Below are 16,360 nucleotides of genomic sequence, written 5' to 3'. Positions count from 1 at the left end.
AAAGTGAGCGAGCAAATTTCACTATAGTAAGACGGCTTGAATCGACACTGTTTTGATGATGCAATATAATAGCACACGACAGTTTAAGCACAACCCTCCTCTCCACCTGCTGCTTTTTTGTGATCTCGTTGGACATGACTTTGGCCGAATCGAGGATGGTGATCGCCGACTCGTCCTCCAGGATGTTTCCCTGTGACGACTGCAGCGTCTCTAGGATCTGATCTTCGATGTCCTTCAGCTGCTTCTTGTTGGCAGCCGACTGCAGGATCAGTGCGTTCCTCTCCTCCTCCAGCTCCGGTCTACAGAGAAGACACACACACGCGCATGCGACCCCATTCACTACTGTGTGGATTGCACTCACAAGTTAGTGAGCATCTCATAAGGCTGGCATTGCCAAATAGGGTATGGTCTAGCTTCCTCTTCTTTATGGCCTTGCTCCCGCTTATCTTTCATCTCCCATTTCTCCTTGTGCTCCATCTAGACCCCTTCGCTCACAGCCTCGAGTTGCTGATCACACCAAAGACGAAAAATATGAATGCTGGCAGGCATGCTTTCTCTCTGGCAGCCCCTTCTGTGTGGAATGCACTGCCATTGCACACGCATCAGATCAGTCCCCTGTCAATTTTCAATTCACACTGTAGAACTTTCTTGTTAGCTGCTGACTATGACTGATATGTGCTGGGGTTTCGTGATGTTCAGCCTTTTATGTGCTATTTCCATGGATGATGCTGTGTGGAATAAAACTATTGTTAAAGTCTTTATTCTTTTTTGGGACTTTTTCTGATGTCAGAGTATTAAGTGGTTCCTGACGCCCTACCAGGTAAGTAACACAATTATCCACAATGATTGTTGTATAATTAGAACTATGAAAATATTTAAAGTTCGATTGTAAAAGAATCCTGTTAAAGTCAGCTGTTGACTTCATGACAACTGATAATTTATTAGCAGGAAGGAAGCAATGGTGAGGTGCAGAGGCACAAACTCATTGGTTAGATGACCTTGACTAGATAAAACACTCAGACAAATGTGTTTACTTGGCAGCGGGACACGTCCTTCTCCTCACCTCTCCTTGGCAACGACAATGCCCAGCAGCTGGTCCTCCAGGCCCTCCGGGGTGATCATGAAGTTGAGCAGCGACACCTTGGTGGCGAGCTCGGGCAGGTAGTGAGGGTTGCGCAGCTTGCTTGTCATGTAGAAGCGGAAGTCGCTTGAGTACTCGATGATGCTCTCGCCCAGGCGGATGCAGTCCACGCCGCCTGTGCATATGCACAGCCACAGGTTTTCACGTCAGCTGCTTTGCACACACCAATAAAATAGCACTTCAAAGATGGGCTTGATGGATCACCACGTCCTGTGAGACTCCGAAATTGCCACGCTGCGAGGTGACTATGAGACAGTGCAAATGGATTTCTGACTTTTGCGTGCCTCTTGACGGGCTTTCCTCTCATATTTACAGTCTATCTTCATTAACTCAAGTTTCCTCCCTCACACGAGTATCTTACAGCACCCCCACCTTGTTTGAAGGTCTGCTTGAGCAGCAGCGGTTCGAGCGAGGGGTCCAGCTCCTGTCCCACATTCTCCAGCAGCGCGGGCGTCCCGAACTGGATGCAGTTCTCCAGACTGCGCATGTAGTCGCCATCTGTGAGCTTGATGACCGTCAGCTTATTGTCACGCTCCGAGTTCTTCACCCACTTGTTTGCCTGGCCTTGGGGGTCAATCATGAGAGGCCTGGCAGGATAGAAGGGGCAAAAGTGCAATCTTCTTCTGTGGTATGGAAATAGCAACATTTACAAGGGTAGGTATCAAGTTTAGATTGCCCGTCAAAAAACATCATCGCATGCGGAATTAACTTTTGTCGTCTCACCGAGAAGTGAATACAAGGGACGACTGCTCATGATACGTTAAAATGTCTGAATTTTGCCATCGTTTCAGTGTTGATTGTCTTTAATCGCCACTTGTGCGTCAGACGTCCACATCGTCCACGGGAGGTCCTGGTGCGAATTATGATTGCCCACTGCCGCCAGGATCGTATGAAGCAACGTGGTTTGGCAGTCAAGCGGTACATTTAGAGGGTTTTGGTCTCCACATTGCTTCAAGTCTGGATATCCACAATAGCTAAATGTTGCCATCTATTTTGCAATACGTTAGTTACACGGTCATTGATAAGTACTTATACCCCATTGCTCGTTGAAGAAAGGCGATAATTTAACTTTTGAAAATTATCATTGATCAAAAATCATGATATCATAATAGTCAAATTCATTTATGTTACCATGTACATCTCATCTCAAGCATTCCAACACCCTGCTGTTGTTTTTCAGTTTAATTATCTGACCTAGAGGACCTCCCGATGCCAGCTGTCCCTGTGCAACACACGGTGACGCAGTACTGGCGTCTGTCAGTAGGAGGGCGATATTGCTCATGGTAATCCCGATTAAGTAATTTTCGTGTAATAGGAAAAAACTGGCAAATTTAAACCACAATGAGTCTTCCACGAGTTGCCAGGTGTTTACGCCTCAGGGGCTGAGTGCGATTGGAGGCAGGGGAAGGCACCAGCGTCTGGAGTTGTCAACGATGACGCCGTTGTCGATGGAGAAGTTGTCCGTGGGCAGCCCCGCAATGTTCCACGCGCGGATCTTGATGGGCTCCCCCAGTGTCTTGCTCAGTGAGAAGTCATTGGAGCATGGGATCTTCTTCTCCTGCAAGAGGTTTCACTTGTCTCATTCAAAGAAAATTCAATGTGTCCCAGGTCAACAGATATGGTGAACTCATCGCTGTTGGTGGCCCTCAGTCAGTTCTAGAAATTTCACAACTCTCTGGTGGGTGACAATCATTACGTAGGACAAACAAAGTGGTATTCACTTTGTTGACCCCTGAAGGACGAAGGGATGAGTTAAGCCCCAACCAGGAATTCAACTTAAAAACCTTTTCGGTTTGAGGCGAGTGCTGTAACCACATGGCATGCCATCCATATTCACCAGCTGCAAATTCCACTACTCATCCAGCTCAGTGATTCTGTGCTCTAGAACCAGACTCAATCATAAGTTTTGTCAGTTGAAATCCTGCTCAGGGGTCAACTCAGCCCATCATCCCTAAAGTATTATAAAATAAATAGTACCACTTTGTGGGATATTAACAGGAAAACTAGGCCCTGCTACATACATTTTAACCACTAGCTCAAGATCACCGACGAGATGAATCACCACCCATTAGGTTTTCGAATAGGAGTTTGTTTGGCTAAATAAACGACTGACTGATTGACTGATTGGTTGAATGCTTGATTGACTGAACAGTTGACTGACTGACTGAATCAACGTCCGACTAATGAGCTGACTGAGTGACGAGGCTGCACCTTGCAGATCTGGGTCCAGCGACGCGTGCAGTCTTGTCGGAAGGCGGCAGTAAAGGCCCCGAGGTAGGCGATGACCCCGGATGAGATGAGCACGTCCCCCGTGAGGTTGTCGTACGTGTTCTGTAGGTCCTCCGCCGCTTTAGACCACCTGCACAAGAGTCAGAGTCCAGCAGTCAGGCGTGGTGACACACTATGAAACCTCTTTAACACGTGCAGAGACTGAATCAAACATTAAATTAAATAGCATGAACTACATCACTGTCGAGGATGCTGCCATGATGTAATGGTGAGCGCACTGGACTACCATCCAGAAGTCACACGTTTGATCTCCACATGCGGCAGTTCAAAAAAGGGGCAAGTTTCTTAAATCCCCGCCGCACCTCTCCACCCAGCATTAAAATGGGTACACTGGATTTGATGTTTTCGGTAGGTCGCATATGGTGGGGTATGGTGTGCATACTCCTACCTCTTCCAGAAGCTGACCAGCATGACAAAGTAGGCCCAATACCCACGAATGCCAGGAGTGGCAAATGCAAGGGCAGCATCTTTAAATTGTATGTAGAGCAATAACACGGTCTCATCCAGGTCACTCATTGCTTTCTTTGTCAGCCACAGACTCCTCCATCACCACCCCCCTCCCCCATACTGTCCTCTAAGCACCTGGACTTCTCCCCGCCGAGCCCTCCTATGAGCTTCTCCGCCCGCTCCAGCTTCTTGGCGCAGAGGTCCACCTGGAACTCCAGGCGCACCTTCTCCTCCGTTTTTTCGTCGAAGGTCTTCTGCAACGCGGCAAGTCGGTCCTCCACCTCCTTGAGCTCGGCTCGCTTCCTCTCCAGCAGCGCCATCGTCTGGGCGAGCGACTGCTCGGCCTCGGCCAAACGAATTTTCTTGGGCGCCACAACCTGCGGTGGAATTATAGTTCTTGTGACTATCTTGCTACGTAAAATTAATCTTAGCTAATAAGACGTAAGGCTCAGGGCTAGCAGGCTAAGGAAGTGACGTAGCGGTGATGGGCACTCGGTGCCTGCGCTGAAACCTTCTCTCTGCATCACATTCCCTGGCCCTGCAGGAATCACTAAAGTTATGACTAACTTAACACAAGTGGATGGCAGCATCTATGGCAAAAACATTTCAAATAAACTCAAGACTTAGTCAACTTCGTTAAGATTGTAATTGTCAATACAGCGCAAAATTGCACATGATTGCATTTGAGTGACTTAAATAGCCGAGTAAAACACGTGTGTTGTGAAACTTCTTTTGTCTGCACTAAAGTGGAGGAAACCTCTGGTTAATCATGAATAACCATCGTTTTCTTCCGATGATTGAATCATTCTCATTTAGGCCATGCCCTAACGCAATATCACGAGGCTCTACTGGTCGAAAATGTTTGATTTATTTGGCTCAGGACGTGACTATGATGACAGATCAACAGATATAACTATGAAAAATAAAACTATACCTTCGCCACCCTGTCATACACCTCCATAGCCAGGATCCACTTGCAAAGGCCCTCAGCAGCAGAGGAGGCCTTAACCACCTTAGCTGGATCAAAGTCAGGGTTGGTGATGTATTCTGTACGGATCTTCTGCATGACTGCCACCTTCACACACACACACATAAAAAGATCCGCTATTCAGTCTTACAGATCAGTGCTGCACAACTGGTGTGACTGAGGAAAAGTCACAAGTGTGCCGTGGTATTCTTTAATTGATCAAAAGACACACAGACAATGAAATAAAGAAATTAACAGACAAACAAATGGATATACAGACATCAACATAAAACAATTAAATAGACATTCAAATGAACACAGTAGACATACACAGAAATCCAAATAAAACTATGAAATAGATGAACGGATGGCCATCCAAACAATTACCAATGATCCAGGCAAACACATACGTACACACACACACTGACTGACAAACACAAAACACCCCCCTCCTAGTTAACTGGCGGAGCCAGTGCTCCAGACGAGCCATTAAACCGGAGCCTCACACACCTGTGGTTTTAATTGAGTCGCGACAGAACCTGGGAAACGAGCAGTGATTGAGGGGAGAGCAACACACATGATTGTGTAAATTCCACGTTTCCATGACAACTTCAAGTATTTCCCGTAGCAGCATATCACTTGAGAAATAGATGCGCGTGTGCACAATCCACTGCTGGATGAAGGGCCCACGGTGTGTTTTGATTCAGTGTGCCGTGATAATAGAGCAAGCTTGAAAGTGTGCCGTGGAATTAAAGATGTCGAAAAGCACTGTTATATTTCAAAAGGGCGAGAATTATTTGTGAACACCTATTAACCCTGATGCATAATATGCTGGATGGTGTGGCTGTTGCCAAGCCCAACTGTTTAGGTATTCGTAGCATAAATATTAATGCACTATGTCTCGTAATCACTTCAAAGTGAGTCTACAAAAGCGAGACTCGGGGCATATTCCAAAGAGCACGTACCACTGAAGTATATGGCCAGTCGTTGAACCTAATTCCCCATTTCCACTGACACATTCCAGACGTGCCAGTAAGGGGCCATCAGAAAATATGGATAATTTTCCATTGGCTATTTTCTGAGTCAAGCCAGAGCTTAACCATGAAACTCTGGCCTCACAAGACATTTGAATCTGACTTAGGGCCAAACAGGGGTTAATACGATTAACTATGAAACAAAGGGAGAAACCATTTTGTCAGAAGTCTTTGACCTATAAAGATACCGTTCCTAGTAATGAAAATGTAGACATTCCACTTATAGCCCAGGGCGACCAATGAAGAGTGGAAAACAGTGGTCATTTTCATAAAGAGACAGGACATTTTGACTTTGATCGCCAAAACTCAACGTTCACTTTAAATTTGGTCCAAGACTTACCAAGCGCCTCCCAGCTTAACAAACGTGGGACTATGCTTGTTTTTGTACAAGGCCTTCATGGAAAGTCCACATTGCTATGGCAAGGATTACTCATTCCATGACAACCTACTACAAATGAAAGTGAGTTTCAAAAGTGGAACAAGCACTCTACACATACAACAGAGGTATATGGAATGTAAAACGCGTTACATAACTGGAACACAACATGCGATGGCAGTCTTACCGGGATGTTGTCCTTATCGTATTCCTTCAGCATACCCAGGAAGTTCATGTCTCCAAGAAGTCTTTTGCTTGGTCCCCAGAAGTCCCACACCTAAGCAACAAACATCATCACGACTACCACCACCAGTGTCCATACAATCACCATAATAGACATGATCACCACCAACAATAGCGTGAAATAGGAAGTGACAGAAAAATGTTGTATATGTCATTGGGAAGCGGAAGTCATGATGTGTGGGGTTTGCATGCAGGATAAAGGAAGGCAAGTTACCTAGACAGGCATTTTTAATACGTTTACAAAAGCAGTCCTCAGAGATTCGGTGTCTACTGAGTAATAATGAGAAGACCTAAATCAAGGTGGTAGTGAGGAGACTTTATGAGCAGACCTTGGAGCTTGGGCGTTAACTGTGCAACAACTTAGAAAGCTAGTGGAAGGCATGCAAAGCACATTGGCATCAATGTCTTTGGTCTTGATGACCTTTTGATGTTGACCATGACAATCGAGAAAATGCACGGAAACATTGGCCCCTCGGCTGGACGCCAGAGTCACCTTCTGCCCAGGGTTGCTGGGGTCGTTCACTTTCTCGGGTTTGATTTCCTTCATGACGCACACGGCCGACATCACCAACTTCACGCCGGCTGGGGGGTTCTTCATGGACTTCACGATGGTGATGTCTGACGGCTGGGATAGGAGGCAGACAGCACAGATCCATTGCACGCACTCTCATTACTAACTGGGCATCGACATGCTGCTCCAGGTTTGGTCATCATGGCAGTCATCTGGAACCTTCAGGGAGGTTCTCCTCAACATTCTCTGGCACAACGTCCTTCTACTGACATCTGCAGACGCCTTTGTCAACATGAAACACCTGTAAAACTGTCATTAGGAGTGTTAGAAAGAGGTTCCTCGGGATTGAGATATCGTATTGGCCGGTTATGATTAAGGATATGGTAAGAGTTTCCTTGTTATGGTAAAGGTAAGATTAGGGGTTGTAGTGTTATAGTAGGGGCTAAGTTTGGTGGATGATAGGTTATCCTAATGATGAAGTTTGGTTTAATTAGGTAAGGGCTAGGGTTATGATTAGAGCAAGATTTTGCTTCCGTGGGTATACAGCTGGGGTTAGGGGATATCAATGGCGATGTTTTAATATTAAAACGTCCTGAGTTTTTGGTTTGATGGCAACCGCTTGTGATGCGATCGGAACGTCATGAGTTTTTGGGTTTTAATTTTAATTGTAAAATGGTATTTTCATTTTTTTAATATTATTATTTTCTATCTACGTGACTTTACCGAAATAACCAAATAATATGAATTCCTGCAGTCACAAAAGTTTTAAGTCAAAATTTAAGGGTAGGGGTATTTCATGTTGGGCCTTTCCACTCACACCTTAAAGGTTGTATTACATATGTTGAACTTCTTTCGTACTGTACGTAGACAACCGTGCTCATTGGAGGTGCGGGTTAGGTCCTAGCACGGTGCAGAATGTGCTGTGAGCAGGGTTGCACCTTGAGAGTATTGAGGGCGGAGAGGGCGGCCTCCAGGGCAGGGATTGCCTCGGCGAGCTCGCTCTCACACTCGTCCTTCAGTGCCTGAGCCTCGGACGCCTTCACCGTTGCCACCTCCTCGTCCGCCTTTACCACGCGGCTCTTGGCTTCCACCTCAGCCGACTCCTTCTCAATGACCTGGTGTCATCACGGCGATTAAAGGTATCTCATCATCATAGTCATCAGCAGCAGCATACCACATGCACATCATATCTCCATCATCGCCATTACAGTTGGTGGCCTCTATGGTTAGAATTCGTCACAATCGAAAGGTCATAAGTTAAAAACATGATTGGGAGTTTTCCTTTAATCTGAGATAATACACGGTGTACAAGCCATATAAAAACTGCACCAATTTGTAAAACATCTTATGTGATTCAAGACTGTCTTATCTTAAATTTGATAACAAAATTGTCAAGGTGGGTCTTGTGGTTTGTGGAGAAGAGAGGATTCAAAGGACATATATTTATATGGACCTAAAATGTGTAGTCTCCCCTCAAGGGAGAAATTAACAGGAAATAAAAGTTATGCATACACACGTGGATTGTGTAATGCTTTCCAACATGTGCTTGTCTTTGGAGGTATTTAACGATAATAATGATGTTTCTTCTCCTCACTTATAAGGAGAGCTCTTGATGACCTATCACCAATATGCATGAACTACTTCAAACCAACATCCCCTTGAGATCTGTGAGACCGGAGGACTTGGATCTTCTCACTGGCCTGAGGTCAAAGCTCCGATATCAGTGGAACCGTGCATTTGCGTGCGCTGCACCAAAAATTCGGCACTCTCTGCCAAGAGACATCAGGCATTCTGATTCAGTGAAGGCTTTTAAATCTCTCCAAACGCTTATTTGTTCATTAAAAATATTTGTTTTTTTCCCCTCTATTGTTTTTTTGATGTTGATGACAACGCCGATGCCTTCACTGATTTTGAATGCTTTGAACCTTCAGGTGAAAGGCACTTTATAAATCCCAAATATTGTTATTATTAACCACTTGAATACATTTTCTGTTTTGCTCTAGGGTACGTTGTTTGCCAATATAATTATTCCTGTCCAGTTTCGAATACACATACTGCAAACCTTCATCATGCTGGCATTCTCAATCTTGGCTTTTTCCAGCTGAGGCTGCAGATCCATCAGCTCCTTCTTCATCTCAGAAACCTAATGGCAACAGGGTGGGCAAAGTCATGAGTATTAGCAACATATCCTTGTCATTAGCAGACCAGACAAGTGACATGAATGAGACATTTGCTCTGCATTGTGTATTCCCAGGTATATGAGGCAGGTTAACACAGAGCAAGCACTGATTAGACATCAAAGGCATTCAAGGTCTACGCTCGTCATCTGCTGAATTTGAAGATTTTTAAAAATATGTGGTGCACCTCTAATTTTTAATGCACACACAAGTACAGTGGTAAACTCAAGCGGACAATAGGTCATCATCGCTCATGTTCTTAAACTCACGTGGTGATCAGGTGACAGTATAGCAAGTTGGTTAATAACCTGTCAGTGTGAAATGTTGCATATCAGCCCCTAGTTTGCATGGCTTTTCTCAGCGGTATAAAATTACCATCGCTCTGGAATATTTTCTTCAAAGAAAAACCACTGCTGACGTCCTACAAAGTCTTCCTCAATGTATCGATCCCAATGGTTTGTCCTCCAATCGAGATTTAAACTCGTTATTTTCATCCTATCTTATCTAGATTTATACAGTGCCTAAATCCAAGGCGCTTTACAGCAATAATAAAAATGGTACACATGATGAAACTGGTTGAGATAAGGAGTGCGGTTTAAAAGTCATGGTGGAGTTATGGTGAAAGTTTGGAGAATAGGTGAGAGAGGTTAAGGAGGGGTTTGGTTATGGCTGGTCGTAGGCTAGGGGGGTGGGGGCAGGGAGTAGCAGCCGGGGTAGTTATTGGGGTAGGGGTGGCGATAGGGGCATTGATAGGGGTAATGCTAGAGGTGGTGATAGGGGAAGTATGTATGTATGTTAAACTTCCTTTGCACCGTACGTAGCCAACCATGCTAATCGGAGGTGTAACAGGGGTAGTGATAAGGTGAGAGAATAGCAGTAGGATGGGCTTGGGAAAAGAGATGGGTTCCTAGGGAGGAGTGGAAACTGGCTAGTGATTTAAGTGCTCTAATCACAGCACTATCTGGGTGGATAACTGCATCAGCGACCCACAAGCAGAACCCGACACTGGTGCTGTTATCGGTTGGTACTGGCCTGGGAGCCGGCAAAAGCGAGCTTGTCCAGCCCGTTCGTGTAGCGCAGCTTGGCCTTCATGACGGCATCGCGCTGCTCCGTCAGCAGCTGCCGGAAGGCGGCGATCAGCTCCAGGTAAGACGTGGGAGTCACGTAGTTGTGCCGGCCCAGCTCCTGTAGGAACCTGCACACAAAATGCAAACCAGGAGATATCAAAGCATCCTTTGCAATTGGGACTTTTGTTTTAAGGGCAAGTAACATGGAAGCCTGGTATAGAATGTGGTAAGACACGTGACCAAGCAGATGAGCTTGCTCATGCACAGGGTGCAAGAGTGCAGGTTACTGAGACAGATTCGGAGTAGTTTCAGTTTTTGATTCCACACAAATTCCCGCACCTCCAATTCGCACGCTTGGCTGAGTACGGTGCAAAAGAAGTTCAACATACATACAACGGACTTACGACTGCGACAGCTCTATAGCCGACGTGTGGAAGAACTTGCAGATCGGCACCACCTCAGTACGCTCGTGATCAGTCAGCTCCAGAGTCTGCAGGAACTTGTTGGCCACCCGTTCCAGGGCATCTTCCGGCCATGGCTGCCAGGAGACACAATGGTAAAGGTTTCATTTTGAACACAGACTGTTCCAGGAAACACAGAGCTGATGGGGTAATCCAGAGAAAACTACAATTAGTTTGGAAAAGTTCAGATGAAATTAAAGTCAACAAAGTCAAGGTAAATTATCAGTATAATACCACAGCTACTATGAGCTAGTGGTGAAAAATCCACATTTCCATGATGGACACCAGTCTCTTAATAACTTTCCATAGTCAAGATTTAACTTTCCATAGAGTGGTACTCATCTTATTAACCCTGGAGAAATAATACACTAAATTGAGCACCAATCGGAATATAAACTGAAAACCTTTTGATGGTGAGTCAAAACAATCCACCAAATGTGCCATGCAACTTGATAACATCACAGATGTTCACACTGTTTGAATTCAAGAGTCTTGTTAATCCTCACATACGGCTGTCAGTTACAATAACTACTCATGACAAAATCTGGTAATAATTCACCTTGTATATAATATACACTACATCACGTGGAGTCAAGGGACATCAACAGCCAGTCACTTGTAGCTGTAGCGACGATGGCCACGGTGCAACGTTGTCTGCACCTGGAACCAGTCAATGGTGCAGCAGTTGATGAGCGAGGGGAACTGGCGCAGGCGTGTGCGGAAGGCGTCCCCGATGGGGCTGAATGCCACCACCACGTGCAGGTTCTCTCGGCAGCGGTTCACAAAGAAGGCGAACAGGGCCAGGGGGCTGAGCTCAACATTCTTGTTGCCGGCCTGAGCCACCGGCCTCACCGCCTGTAAGACCCCCGCACAGGGAGGCCCAGCGGGGACAGTGGTAAAATCAGCAGCAGCGTTAGTGACATTGCGTGGACGAGCATTTGCCGCTTGTTGCCGGGGTTCGTGATGCAAGCCCAGCACCCTCTGTCTCAAAGTGGATGTTAAAGATCACGTGACGCTTTTCAATTAACTGTACGCTGTGTGTGCCAGCTTTCCAATTAAAATCTACCACATTTTTACAAGATGTACTGAATTTTTATTTCATTTAAAAAATTACGTACAAACATCGCCCCCTGCCTGCAGACGACACTGTACATGTCCGTGAAACATAGCACCTTCGTGATAACCGTGCGTTATAAGAATGGTGCCAATACTAGATATACTAATGACTTGCTCACCTTTTTGTTCATCTTCAAAACATGATATGAGTGTTAAAGTTGCAGTGTCTTAGTGCTAAAACTAGCATTGGGGCTGTGCTGATTTCCTTAGGTGGCCCTGAGGGAGTGGTGGCAATTCCACATTACCATGGTGGGAAGTCAGACTCTTTATAAGACAACCACTTTTGTATGATGTGTTTCATCGACTCTTGAATGGGATTTGATCTCACAACCTCCTGACATGGAGTCAAGTGTTTTACTAATTGTACCACCCAGCATTAGAGCCTCATATACCATATCCCAACGCAAGATGTGTATAAACTCTCAATTAACCTAACTCTGCCTAACTCTGCCTCTCTTTGTTGCTGGCTGCTATGCTTTATAAGCCTAGGCCCACTGATTATAATGCAATCAGAGGACCTGATTATAATCAGAGGACATAGGCATTGCAATTTACATCTCAATTTATAAATCACAATTTATATATTGCGATGTAAAACAGATAATATCAACGATCATGTGTAAACAAAGATGAAAAGTGTGGAACATGCTTGGTATAAATCCTTGAATACAGATGGAATGTAAGTGCCAATGAATACACGTGTATAAACAAAATTCGAATTGCATTGTGAATATCTCACAAAAGAAGTACCCACGATGCCACACAGGCCTTTCTGCACACGACCCGCCCCGCACCTCCATGATGTCCTGGCGCTCATCGGCTGCGAAGAGGTTGGGCACCTCGCCCGTGTTTAGGAGGTTATCGATGTCCTCCAGGAAAGACTCCTGCTTGATCTGCGTATCCGTGATGAGGAACACGGTCTTCTGTCCCTTGGCGCCGGCACTCTTCAGCAGGGCCTGGCAAAGGGGAACCCAGCAGCGTGAGTGCGTACAGAGTTGGCCAATTCATCGATCCGCGTGTCCGCTACGCCCGCAATGACCCAGCTGACGGCTTTTAAGGGTTAAAAACAAGATGGAATTTTTTTTATCGATTTAAAATTAATGAAATAAATTTTAAATCGATAAAAAAAATTTAAGCAGGTGTTCATGGGGGAGGGAAAATTTAGGAAACAAAAGTGCATCTTTACAACAATTTTTTAAAGTCCAAAGTTGCCTTCATCTGGCTGTATGAGACTTGAGTATTAAATCTGAACCTTATAAATCTATGGTTACCTTGGTCTACCAGTTAAGAATTAAGATGCAAGAATTTGTTTAACTCAGTTATCATAAGGGTGCCTTTGTTGGGTTTATGAAACTCGGGAATTAGAAAATAATCTCAATCATCTGAACGGTAACCTGCCTGGCTCTATGAGACTAAGGCAAGAGTATTAAATGTCAATAATCATTAGGGTACCTTAGTCTGGTGTTGTGAATCTCATGCATGAACACTGAACGTCTGTAATTCTAAGCGATCTTGAGTGTGGCACTACAACACTCAGGCATTAGCAATGACCTCTAACAGTCCCAAGGTTGCTTTGGTGAGACTCTATGAACCTCACGCATTACCACTGAACCTCTAAAATTCGAAGCACGCTTTAGTGTGACTCTGACTCTCAGGAAACTATCACTTTATGCGCTGGAAGCCCACGGTCTCTGCAAGCAAATAGAAGGCTGAGACCTTGACGTCCTCGCGCCACTCGGTGTGCCCGTAGCTCTTCGAGATTTCTGGCTGGAAGAGCGCCATGCCGGACATCGCCGTGGCGAGTCGTGTGAGCGACTGGCGGCCGCTCCCGCCGACCCCGACGAGCAGCGCGTGGCCCCCAGGCTGCTTGAGCACGCGGCTGATGCGCGACAGGTGCTCCAGGACATAGCTGAAGAGAGGGAGGGAAAGATCTATGTTAATAATGGTTATGATCGTTGCGTTCATATGGAGCTTACACGCCTCAGCACCTCAAAACACCTTGCATCAGACTTCGTCTCAAACACCTGAAGGACACCTCCAGTAGAAGCTCTATCCCTGTGCGATACAAATTGTCCCAGTACTGGTCCGCAAGTCGGCATTCGTCTACCAGTTGTGGCGATTGTTGTTCTGTATCACCCCAAGTGAGTAAATTTTGGCACAATGGCCTGCTCTTTTTAACTAACGTCAAATGATCTGTAACGTCCACTGTGAAGCAGACGATGCATATGTTATGGTTAATACACCAGCAGTAAGCCTCATAATACAGGTTTTTCTGGATTAGATCGCGTAAATGTATGTGTTGTTAAACCTGCCACCACCCGACACAGCCAATTAGTAAGGTTTGTCACGTAAACAGAACATGCCAATTTGTTACTAGTACAGCACACCGGTGTATTGGAGAGCCAAGCCACAACATTTACAATCTGAGTACGACGTTTGGGTGGTGGCGGATTTAACGACACATTTATAGATTTACGCGATCTAACCCAAAAAAAAACTGTATTATGGATGATATTGGTCGCAAAAGCCTAAGTGTTAAACAGAGTAAGCCTCCATTTCATCTGGGGCAAATATAGCGTACGATCCAAAGACTACTATGGGTGCTTTAGTTTAGCTCTATGAAATTGAAGCATTAACGTGGAAAATGATAAGTACTAAAATTGCCAGTGTGGCTATGAACTCTTAGAATCCTTCGTGTGTCAGTGTGACTATATGAGACCCGCTCATTAACAAAACCTCAAAGAGTATAAAGGGTTGTAATATGGTGTTTAACCTTGACAAATATAAGAAAGTCAGACTCCTCTTTTGAGACTCAGACATTTAAACTTTAAGAGTGTTAACACTGCGTGGATTTTTATAGCACTATAACGATTCACCCTTTACCCTTCTACACCCACAATTTAATGAATTGGATCTGCAGTTGTAGCAGCCCTGTCTGCCAGCAGGTCATGTAATAAGCCGGAGAAAGGGATGTGGGGCAAAGGTGATAGAGGGGGCACGTGCGGTAAAGCCGAGGAACCTTCTAGAAGGTTCTAGAAGGGGGGCGTGGCCGAAGGTAGAGCGAGGCCACGCTGGGTGGATAAAAGGGGGACCCCAAGTGAAGATTCGGGGCTTTTGGTTGGAGTGAAACCCATCGTGCTGCTAGAGTCTTCGTCACCATCTTCACCTCCACGGCGTTGTTAGTCAGGCAGCCTGTTAGCTGTCCTGACCATAATGTAGTTACTCCTTGTACCTACGGCTATAATAAATAGAGTGCCTCCTACTATTAGTGTCTCTGAGTTACTCAATACACATGCATTGTTAAATGTGTTTTATGCTAGCTGAGTGTCATTTCCATTGCTAATTAAATAAGTGATAATACTTGGCTAAAGGCCATAAAGTGGGTAATATTTTTGTGAATGTGGACTATAAGTGTATTAAATTATTGGTGTTCAATGTGATGGGTCCTCTGGCAGTATGTCTCTTTGCAAAACTAATTTTTGGAATATCACCACTTCTGAGCCAGAATGTGGTGGATAGATTATTGAAGTTCCATGGGTGGCACATCACATTAATGCATTAACTTTGAGTGAAATTAATCAGATTTTGTATCAAAATATTTACTGGAGGAGTCCGGTGAGCTGTAAAGCTATTTTTGTAAATTAATGTAGAGGTAGACTGGCGGTGCAAGTCCATTCAAAGAGAACAAGGAGGAGAGATATTTTGAACACTTCTAATTTCACGATGAGTTGGAAAATAATCTTGGAAGGGAGAATCAAAAAAAGAGTGGCAGACGACAGCCAAGATAATGTACGGAGAGAAATATCATGAATAGTCCGCAAATGACAATGAGTGAAGCTGAAATATCAGCAGAAGATATGATTCATTTCCAGGAAATTGGCAGGGCTACAACATCTGAGATTAGGCTAAGCAATCTATGATAACAATGCACTATACATATTTTGAACGTCATACTCTATATTAGCTTGGCCAATGTTTAGAAAGCACAGAAAAACTGTGACATTGCAGAGACCTGATATGGTCAAAATAAAGTATCCTTAGAAGATTAATAATCATCAGTTTGACTCTGAACCTTAACAAAATCTTAGAATGTGAATCTGGCTATATGAGAATCAATAACACTCTATATTTATGATCTTCAAACATTAAATGTTGAACATGATCATTGTTTAAGGTTGGCAAATCTGACTAAAAACCCAGAAAATTTTATGGATGTCAATCTGGTTTTCTAAGCTAACACAACCAGGTTGAAGGGACCACTTGCAGCCCTGATGGAGCGACGCTCACCCGAATATCACGAGGTTCATGCGGTTTTTGTGCGTCTGGTTGTACTCCTCCAGGCACTGCTCCACAACGCTGCTGAACTGCTGAACGGAGGGAACCTCTGCGTATAGTCGCTCTTCATCCATGAGGTCAGGGTTCATGTAGTCCCCGAACATTAGCTTGCGCATGTCCTCTTGGCAGAGCTGCATGCAGACAATTCGTCACAGGTGTGAACAATTTGTGTTGACTAAAGAGAATAATATCTGGT

At 44.9% G+C, this 16,360-nt stretch overlaps 1 protein-coding gene across 1 annotated transcript in view; it reads right to left on the bottom strand.

Moving 5' to 3' along the window:
- DNAH12 (dynein axonemal heavy chain 12) overlaps nt 1-16,360 on the bottom strand; it is a 78,599-nt gene that overhangs the window by 22,926 nt on the left and 39,313 nt on the right. Inside the window, exons 43-59 of the mRNA XM_061551756.1 lie at nt 16,117-16,295; nt 13,546-13,738; nt 12,624-12,785; nt 11,374-11,568; nt 10,657-10,790; nt 10,218-10,380; nt 9,071-9,151; nt 7,947-8,123; nt 6,991-7,122; nt 6,442-6,531; nt 4,812-4,952; nt 4,013-4,254; nt 3,353-3,500; nt 2,554-2,699; nt 1,514-1,728; nt 1,064-1,256; nt 107-299 (exon numbers count right to left, since the gene is read on the bottom strand). Coding sequence (XP_061407740.1) covers nt 107-299; nt 1,064-1,256; nt 1,514-1,728; nt 2,554-2,699; nt 3,353-3,500; nt 4,013-4,254; nt 4,812-4,952; nt 6,442-6,531; nt 6,991-7,122; nt 7,947-8,123; nt 9,071-9,151; nt 10,218-10,380; nt 10,657-10,790; nt 11,374-11,568; nt 12,624-12,785; nt 13,546-13,738; nt 16,117-16,295 — 2,784 coding nt within the window. The remainder of the gene's footprint in view (nt 1-106; nt 300-1,063; nt 1,257-1,513; nt 1,729-2,553; nt 2,700-3,352; nt 3,501-4,012; nt 4,255-4,811; nt 4,953-6,441; nt 6,532-6,990; nt 7,123-7,946; nt 8,124-9,070; nt 9,152-10,217; nt 10,381-10,656; nt 10,791-11,373; nt 11,569-12,623; nt 12,786-13,545; nt 13,739-16,116; nt 16,296-16,360) is intronic.

This window comes from Lethenteron reissneri, chromosome 15 (assembly GCF_015708825.2).
Source record: "Lethenteron reissneri isolate LAM-NWPU_2019-01 chromosome 15, ASM1570882v1, whole genome shotgun sequence".
Taxonomy (NCBI): Eukaryota; Metazoa; Chordata; class Hyperoartia; order Petromyzontiformes; family Petromyzontidae; genus Lethenteron; species Lethenteron reissneri.
This window is presented reverse-complemented; position numbering and strand designations above follow the sequence as displayed.